Below are 9,459 nucleotides of genomic sequence, written 5' to 3' on the forward strand. Positions count from 1 at the left end.
TCTTTCCTTTAGGGTATGCTAAAGATCGACCAGCTAGCTGGAGCGTCATAGTTGTAGGTCTTACTTCTATTCCTAGCATCTTGAAAATAGACTTAGGCATCAAGTTGATACTTGCTTCTGAGTCACACAAAGCTTTACCACAGTAAGATTAACCAATGTTACAGGGAATTGTAAAGCTTCCCGGATCCTTCAATGTCAGTGGCAGCTTGTTCTGCAAGAACACACTGCACTCCTTTGTCAAGGCAACAGTCTCATACTCACTCAATCGTTTCTTCTTGGATAGTACATCCTTCATAAACTTCACGTAATTTATCATTTGTTCTAAAGCCTCCACCAATGGAATATTGATGTGTAATTGCTTCTAAACATCCAAAAAATTATTGAATTGTACCTCTTGTTTCTGCTTGTGTTGGTGCAATCTTTGTAGATATAGAGGTGATAGAACTTTCGATTAAATCGAACAACTCTTTTGAGTAGGTAAATCTACATCCAAAGAAGATGCTAAAGTATCTGAATTCACTAAGTTAGGGTTTACCTTGTCAGTCTTTGCAGTTTCTGATTCTTTTGGTGTAGGAATTTCAACAGCTGGTTAACTTTCCTCCTTTTCAACAGGCTCGTCTTCGACATCAATCAATCGGGGTTCCAGAATTTTACCACTTTGCACTGCCACTGCTTGATATTTTCTGTACCCAAGTTTTTTGGATCCTTAGTATTGCTTGGCAATGTTCCTTATGGTCTATTACGAAGCTCCATAGCTAACTGACCCATTTGGTTTTCCAAATTTTTCAGTGTTGCTGCTTGGCTCTAGATCAAAGCGTCATTCTTTTCCATGTACGTTTTCAACAAGTTCTTCAAACTATTTGATGCCTCAGCTTGAGGTGGTTTTGGAGCTTACTGATTAAACCCTTAAGATTGATTGGGTATATGCTGCATAAAATTGTTGTTTGGTCCATTTCCTTGGTTACTCTAAGAAAAGTTGGGATGATTACGCCATGAAGGATTATAGAAGTTGGACTGGGGTCCTTATCCACTCCTATTTTGATGTTGGTTCCCCACATAGTACACTGACTCGGGATTCAATAGGCAATTCTCGAAAGAATGACCTTCTCTACAGTACACATAGGAAACTACTTCAAATGAACTTGGTGGCTGAGCTGCAAAATTATTAGCACTATTAGCAGTAAACTGCTTTAACATAGAGGAAATAGACGATACTTGAGCTGATAATGAAGTGAGAGCATCACTTTATGAACTCCAGCTATACGTCTTCCTGAAGCTATTCTATTTGTTAGCCATTGATAATTATTACTTGCGATCCTCTTGATGATCTTATAAGTCTCATTATAAGACTTAGACAAATTTGCACCATTCGTAGAAACATCTACCATCAATCTTGTATGTGCATTGAGACCATTATAGAATGTCTCCAACTAGATACAATGAGGAATCCAATGATGAGGACACTCACGAAATAACTCCTTAAATCACTCCCAAGCCTCAGCAAAGACTCGTCACCCAATTGTTAAAAAGTTGTGATCTCGTTCCTCAACTTAGCGTTCTTGCGAAGCAGGAAATACTTAACCAAAAATCTCTCTGCTAATTCTTGCCATGTAGATATGGAACTTGGTGGCAATGAATTAAGCCATGCTCGTGCTTGACCTTGCAACGAGTACGGAAACAACTTCAACCTTAGTGTGTCTTCAGTCATAGCGGCTTTCTTGAATGAATCACTCACATCCATAAACAATCGAAGGTGGAGATGTGGATCTTCCATGGACATACCACTGAATTGGCCCACTGTTTGTAGCATTTGAAACATCATTTGTTTCAATTCGAATTAGGTTGCCTCAATATCTGGCCTTCTAATTCCTGGATTTAACTCATTGAAAAGCGACACAGCATATTGTCTGATGTATCAATCCCTCTATCAACGGCAATAAGGATGGAATTTCGTACATGATTGGCTTCATTACCTTGGTCTTGATTCTGATTTCCAAAGTCCATCTCGACTTGTCTTTGAGTTGTTCATTCACGTCTTCTTTGCCTGAAAGTTCGCTTAATTTCAGGGTCTACTGGGAGTAAATTGATAATCCAATCTATGCTCATAAACACCTGAAAAGAAAATCACAAAATTAAAAAAGAATAAGTTAGTAATGTTAGAAATAACCAAATTGAAAATAAATAATTTCACAAAAAATGACTATGACAATAGTTGACAATCACCGGCAACAGCGCCAAAAACTTGGAACGCTCGGGTTTGTGCAAGTGTACATAGTAGTTATCAAGTAATAAGTAAGTATCGAGTTATCGTCTCTACAGGGATTGTATTTGTGCTAAGTCAATTAATTTATAAAATTATATTAACAATTTGATAAATAAAAATAATATAATTAAGAAGTGATGATTAAAATATATTAAACTAAATGCAACGATCCCTGATGTGATTTATCCTAACATGCAACTATATGAATGAAATAGATTTTAGCGTAATTAACACAATAAGAAACAATTATAACATAAATAAGCTAGGATAATTACTTTAATTAAACTCAAATTATTATCAACATGCTTATCAATATTCGCAAAAACATTCCATGACAACTCGATCTTTCATGAATTTGGAAACCATATTAGGTCCTTTCAGAATCATTTACTTAGTAAATACGCACTTTACTAATCCTTATTTACTAAAGGTTTCTTAGAATTCATTCGAGGTAATAAGGACGTGTTAGGTTTGAAATAGTTTAATCACACAAATCTAAAAACTATGCAGATAACAGAGCCTGGTTAGGGTTGTTATGTAACGTATAGTTTAATCAAGTTAGGATCTAAATTAAGCATGCACATTTCAATTATGTGTCCATTAGCAGTTGTCTGGTTAGGATCGCTCAGCTAATTCAGGTGCATTTCAATCTTGTATGAACGAAATAAAGACTTGATTTTAATTGAAAACATAATCGATTGAGGCACAAACATTATAAGCATGAATCAAATAAATATTATTCAACCAAAATAATCATCCTAGCTTAAATAAAATTAAGCTATCATTGTTTTAAACAAGAACAGTAAACACATAGCAAACATTCTTGAATTAAGTTAAAGAAAAGAAAGATTAAACCCAAATAAAAGTGGCTGTCACCCAAGACTCTGACTGGCGAGGGCTTATTCATTCCTTCACTTTGGTCCTTTGTTGATGGCTCTCCGAGGTGGCTGACCAAGGGCTCTTTAAGAGGCTAATTTGCTGAAAATCTTTATGCAAAGATGATGATAGGCATGAAGGCTAAGAGAGTTGAGAGAGGAGAGAATGATGAATGCGTGAGGGATGATTAAAGGATGAGGGATGATTAGAAAAGTGAGAAATGGGGTCTTATTTATAGGTGAGGCAAGGGAGCTAGTTTGCTAAAAATAGGAGTGTCCATCTTTTGAAAATTCATCCAAGGGTGGCCGGCCATGGTTTGTGGAAATGTGACTGCTTTTTTCTTGATTTAAGTGCCACAACATCATCAGGATCATGACTCGATCAATTGCAAATCTTTGGGCAAATCTCTGATTTCTTCAACTTTTCAAGAACCGTGTGTAATTAAACCAAAATTTGATTTATGAACATCCACATGCAGCTGAATTTTGGGTTGACTTGGTCCTCCATTTGGATGGTTTTGTAATCAACATAAAGCGCTCAGACCTGTCTAGCAATAGTAGATAATTTAGAGGACCAAAGAATGTAATTTAACCACTTTAATTAATCAATTTACTTAATTAATTAAAACCCAATTTATTAATAAAACATATTAAAATAAATTATTAAATATAAATTTATATTTTATTATTTAATTTAATCATGCATGACCCACTTTATAGCTTGAAAATATAATATGCTTAAATTAATATAAAAGAAGCCATTTTTTGCATGAAAACTATATAATAAAGCATAAAATCACATTTTAATGATTTCCATATCCCAACTTCATATTTTCATATATTTTATTAATTTATTAAGTAATTACTTGGTTTTAACAACAAATTTAAGTAAAAAGGTGCGAATTATATAGGAAAAATCCTATATATTTTTTAATTTACAATGTGGAAAATACATTAAATGTTAAAGGGCATATTCGTCATTTGAGGTTTTTTTTTTGCTATTACATATTTATTCCTCTCAACCAAACGGATGGATACTATTACAATACTCATTCCATTCTATCCAACCAAACTACTGTTATACCTATTCAATTCCATTACAGTCGTATTTCATTCCAGTGAACCAAACGTGCTATAAATATTTTAAGTACTTACTTTCATATTGCTATCTTTTATGTAGATTTTGATCATTTTGGACACACCAATCTGATCTACAAGAAGCTTATACTATCCGCTCATTGACTGGTAGATTTTGTTTATGTCATCGTAGTAGAGTGACATGTATTTTGGTGATACTTGCATGTGGATATAAAGGGAACATTATGGTTTCTTTGGATGTTATACTTGAAATGGATAAAAATTTAGATTTTGAACATGTATATAAATGGTGCAGAATATTTCGGTTGTTATGAAAAGCATAGAACTGTATGCGTTATGTTTTAATGTCTATGGGACATTTCGCATTATGGGTGTTCGTCGGACATCCGCAATTTAGGTTTCTACAGGACATTCAATATATATTTGATATGTGTGTGTGTGTGTGTGTGTGTGTGTCTGTAGAATAACATGCAATAGGATTACCCGCAAAATAGTTCATCGGGTATCTTAACATGAAGTAGGATTACCCACAAAATAGTTCTTCGGGTATCTTTTCGTAAAACAGTCTGCCATGATTGTATTATGCATGTTGAAGGATGCGTATAGTGTTTGTGTGTTTTGTAATCTGTGATAACATCCTATAGCTTGGGTCTGGCGACCGGATCGGGCAAAGAGTGTTACATTTAGTGGTATTAAAGCTACGATTTAGTTTATTCTAAGAGTAAAACGTAACGTGTATGAGTTCAGAAATACATGCCACTTGTAACCAGTGATAGTGTGATGACTTTTGATCTGATCTGATTTTGGTTTTTTATATAGATAAATGATATTTGTTGAGTTCAATCATGATGCACCTGATGAAGTACAAAATAATGTAGCAGCTTCTGAGCAATGAGCTGTTCAAAATACGCCTTCGGCTCAAGGACAAGGGAATAAGACATGTGGTACATTCTTCTAAATAATTAATGAATGGTATACAGAGTTTCTGCAAACTCACCTTATGGCTCCGCAACCTCCACCCCTTACCGTGCCTTCTTCAGCACCCCTGTGTACTCAAAGTTTTAACTCAATAAATGCTCATAGACTCTCAATCGATAAAATTCAGAAATGTGGGGCTGAAGAATTTTGAGGGAAAAGAGATAATGATCTAGCTAAAGCTGAATATTGGCTAGAAAATATATAGCGGGTTTTTGATAAGTTGATGTGTTTGCCAGAGGACTATTTGAGGTGTGTTATGTCCTTACTGAAAGAAGAAACATATCTACGGTGCACTACGCTGATCGTAGTGGTTTCGAAAGAAAGAGTTGATTGAGAATTCTTCCAAATTGAATTTAAGAAGAAATATATCAGTCTGCGATATTTGGAAAAAAATAAAGAAAGAGAGTTTCTTGAGTTAAAGCAAAGAAAGATGTTAGTGACAAAGTATGGAAGAGAATTTTTTAGACTCAGTAAATATGCTCGAGGGATGGTTCCCATAGAAACTAAAATGTGCACTCGTTTTGAGTGGAGTTGAATGAAGAAATTTAGATGTTTGTTGGAGCTCTTGAAAAAAAGGAGTTTGTTACATTGGCGGATAGAACACAGAAAATAGAGGATATATGTAACACAAAGAAGCAGGTTGAAATGAAATATCGGGATTTAGGCAAGTAGAATATGTTTAGATCATTTCTGCCTCCTCCACCAAAACGGTTTAGGGATGTTTCAAATAGGTTCACGCCTCTTTCTAGTTATTCGAGGAGAGATCGATCATGACATGGAAGTCCGAGACCCTATACCACATCAGTCGCCAGTGTGAGTAGTGTCCACAATTCGAATAAACTGGTATGTGAGCATTGTGGTAAAAACCATTTTTGTGAATGCCGATTAAAGAGTGAAACTTGTTTCTGATGTGGATCGCTAGAGCATTTTCTGAAGGATTGGCTGTAAAAAATTAAAATTAGCTTTAAGTACATAACTAAATCTTCAACCACCCCATAGAAAGGTAGAAAACAAGGATCCAAAAATAATGTAGGAATTAGCTACAGCACCACACATGAGGTGAATGCAAAGTCTGAGGGTCAAGCACCTGCCAGAGCATACGTGATCCGGGCCAGAGAAGAAGTCGTTTCTCCTTATGTGATTGCTGATACTTTTTTTCTTTTTGATGTTACTGTTTATGCTTTAATCAATCCTAGACTAACGCATTCGTATAAATGCTCTACATTAGTAACTAATGCTAGTAGAAAAATATGCACTACATTATTCAACCATCTCTCATTCGACTCCCATTTTTTGTACAATAACTCTGCATCCTCCAAAGATTAAACTCCATAGCTTTAACATCTCCTTTTATTAAGTCAACTACTACTAACATTAAAAGTTATTCTAGTTTTGATTAAGAAATGCAATTGACTACATCTTTTTTTTCGACACAATAGAATTTCAAACTCACACACTCAAACACGTATTCATTTAAATTAAGTATAGATTAATCCCATGACCTTCAAGATATAGCGAACACCATTCGCCAATAGGTCAAATACTGAAGTTTGTAGGCGACTAAATCAATTTAAAAAATAAAGAGTTTTCACATGTGGCATAATCAATGAACGACATTTTTTCATATTCTTCACCAATGATCCAACGACTGAAATGAGAAAATTTCGCTCGAAAAAAAGTTCTCATAATAGACCACACCCTTAAAAAATTTCTTATATTTATTTATTATTTAATTTCTAGTAGGAAGAGTTGTGAACGAGTAAGATTTCTAAATCTGATGACTCTGACATGGCACCGACTAAGTGTAAGTGTCGCGTAATCAATTCAGCCTTCAGAAAAAAGCACTTCTTTGCAAATCTGTCCCGGTATACCCAGGTCTTTATTTTCACGGTCCCCAAACTCTTCAATTCTTCTTTTACTACTGGATCTGGTTACTTCCTCCTTCCAGGAAAGCTAGACCCATTAAACATTCACTTGTAAGTAATCCAAGTCTTTTGCCATTTTCCATTTATTTATTTATTTTCGTTTCAGTACTGTTATTAAGATCTGATTAGTTTTTGGTATTGGGTTTTCAAAAATAAACGAAACCCTTGGAGGAATCAGATTTTTTTGTTGGTTTATCTGGAGATCTATTTGTTTCTGTAATTGGGTTTTCTTTAAATTGGGTTTTCTAGGATTGAAGAAAACCCATGAAGGAATCAGAGTTAAGCACTGAACCAATCGGACAAAATCTGATAAAACTGATAAGCAATCTATGCTTCTCAGTTTTTGTGTTTTCAGTGTTGATATTTACAGTTATTGCTATCACTTACCAACCCCCAGATCCATGGCTTGAATCAGCTCCGGCCTTAACCAAGCTCTTCACTCAAACTGAGAATGCCACTTTCAAAAACGACGATTCTATCCTTAAAACTGGTGAGGATGTAGTTCTTGTGGCAGCTCCTGAAGTGCCCCCTGCTTTGGCAATCAATCCCATCACGGAAACCGTGATCGAGAAGTCCGAAGAGAAAATCTTGAATTTGAACCTGAAATCAGATTGTGAGGACCTCAAGTTTGTAAATTGTTCAGATCCACGCGTTTTAGTCACAGTGGAGAGATTCAATTTGAAAACTTTCAAATTTATTGTGTTTCTGGAGTATCAAACTCCGGTCAGTGGGTCAAAACTGGATGAGTGTGATGTGGCTTGGAGGTTTAGGAACAAGAAAGAGAAGTCGTGGAGGAAGTACAGAGATTTTAGAAGGTTCAAGTTCGGGATCGGAGAGAATTGTACCTATAACGTGGTACATGCTGGTGGCTGGCATTCAGGAATTAATGCTCGGAGGCCTAGGAATAGACCTAACACCACAAGCAGTAGTGGGAATCTAAGGCTCGCACCACCGGTAGGCGATGAAGAGATAAATGATACTATTCCAACTTTGGGATCGGAAATGAACTTTAGAAAAGGGAAGTATTTGTATTATGCACGGGGAGGGGACTACTGCAAGGGAATGAATCATTACTTGTGGAGTTTCTTGTGTGGTTTGGGGGAGGCTATGTATTTGAATAGGACATTTGTGATGGACTTGAGCGTATGTTTATCGGCAACTTATAATCCAAGCAATAGGGATGAGGAGGGAAAAGATTTCCGGTTTTATTTTGATTTTGAGCATCTTAAGGAGGTAGCATCTGTTGTGGAGGAGAGTGAGTTCTTGAGAGGTTGGAAGAAATGGAATAGGGGCCGTAAAAGAAAAGTGCCAGTCAAGAAGGTTACAACCTATAAAGTCACACCTATGCAACTTAAGAAGGATAAGAGCACGATAATTTGGAGGCAGTTTGATGCACCAGAGCCGGAAAACTATTCGTACAGGGTATGTGAGGGGCAAGCAGCTAAGTACATTCAGAGGCCATGGCATGCTTTATGGAAATCAAAGAGATTGATGAATATAGTGACTGAGATCAGTGGACAAATGGACTGGGATTTTGATGCTGTTCATGTGGTTCGAGGGGAAAAGGCACAAAATATAGAACTCTGGCCGCACTTGGACGCCGATACCTCTCCTGATGCTCTTCTCACAAAGCTCAAAGTATTGATTCAGCCTTGGAGGAATCTTTACATAGCAACAAACGAGCCATTCTATAATTACTTTGATAAATTAAGGTCTCAATATAAGGTCCGTCTGCTTGATGACTACAAGGAATTATGGAGTAACAAGAGCGAGTGGTACAATGAGACAACATTGCTGAATGATGGGAAACCAGTTGAGTTTGATGGATACATGAGAGTTGCTGTGGACACTGAGGTACTTTACCGGGCGAAGACGCGTGTAGAAACCTTTTACAATTTAACTAAAGATTGCAAGGATGGAATCAATACATGCTGACGAGGTTGTGACGTACCCCTCTGTCTTTTCTTCCTTTTTATGTCTTTACACTTTCTTGATTCTGGTACAAAATGTAATTGTGGAGACTAATTCAGGCTTGATGTGTTTCCTTGATTTTCATTATTATCATTATTAGTATAGTCGTTCATTACAACATCCCTTTATTACTTCAGCTGCTTAAATATATCAATTCATATTCATAGGATGTGATACTGAGATTTCTTAAGACATAGGAAGTTCATGCATTATCATGGCTTTCACCGTCTTGCTAGTTTTTGCTTGATGCCCTGTCGGTCTCTTTGCCAAAAACAACAAAAACCCCTAAACTGTGTGTACTGCTTTTATCTGAATCACACCTAAATAAGCCCTTAATCTTTTATCTTGT

At 36.1% G+C, this 9,459-nt stretch overlaps 1 protein-coding gene and 1 non-coding gene across 3 annotated transcripts; both read left to right on the forward strand.

Annotated features, from left to right (window-relative positions):
- The first annotated feature begins 1,446 nt into the window (after positions 1-1,446).
- On the forward strand, positions 1,447-1,552 carry LOC121231599 (small nucleolar RNA R71). The gene has a single exon (XR_005929655.1). It is a non-coding gene; the product is annotated as a small nucleolar RNA R71 (small nucleolar RNA).
- Positions 1,553-6,864: 5,312 nt separating this feature from the next.
- On the forward strand, positions 6,865-9,225 carry LOC107961734 (uncharacterized). Of its 2 annotated transcripts, none has more exons than XM_016897827.2 (2): positions 6,865-7,190; positions 7,389-9,225. In XM_016897827.2, the coding sequence occupies exon 2, from the start codon at positions 7,404-7,406 to the stop codon at positions 9,072-9,074; it is 1,671 nt and encodes a 556-aa protein (XP_016753316.1). In that variant the 5' UTR covers positions 6,865-7,190; positions 7,389-7,403; the 3' UTR covers positions 9,075-9,225. The 2 variants fall into 2 exon arrangements, with proteins under 2 accessions (XP_016753316.1, XP_040971693.1); XM_041115759.1 differs by having other exon boundaries at positions 6,962-7,190; positions 7,318-9,225.
- Positions 9,226-9,459: the final 234 nt, after the last annotated feature.

Source organism: Gossypium hirsutum, chromosome A06 (assembly GCF_007990345.1).
Source record: "Gossypium hirsutum isolate 1008001.06 chromosome A06, Gossypium_hirsutum_v2.1, whole genome shotgun sequence".
NCBI classification, from domain to species: Eukaryota; Viridiplantae; Streptophyta; class Magnoliopsida; order Malvales; family Malvaceae; genus Gossypium; species Gossypium hirsutum.

Bases quoted from the DNA above. Each gene is read 5' to 3' on its own strand.
- LOC107961734 (XM_016897827.2), top strand. From the start codon at position 7,404: ATGAAGGAATCAGAGTTAAGCACTGAACCAATCGGACAAAATCTGATA.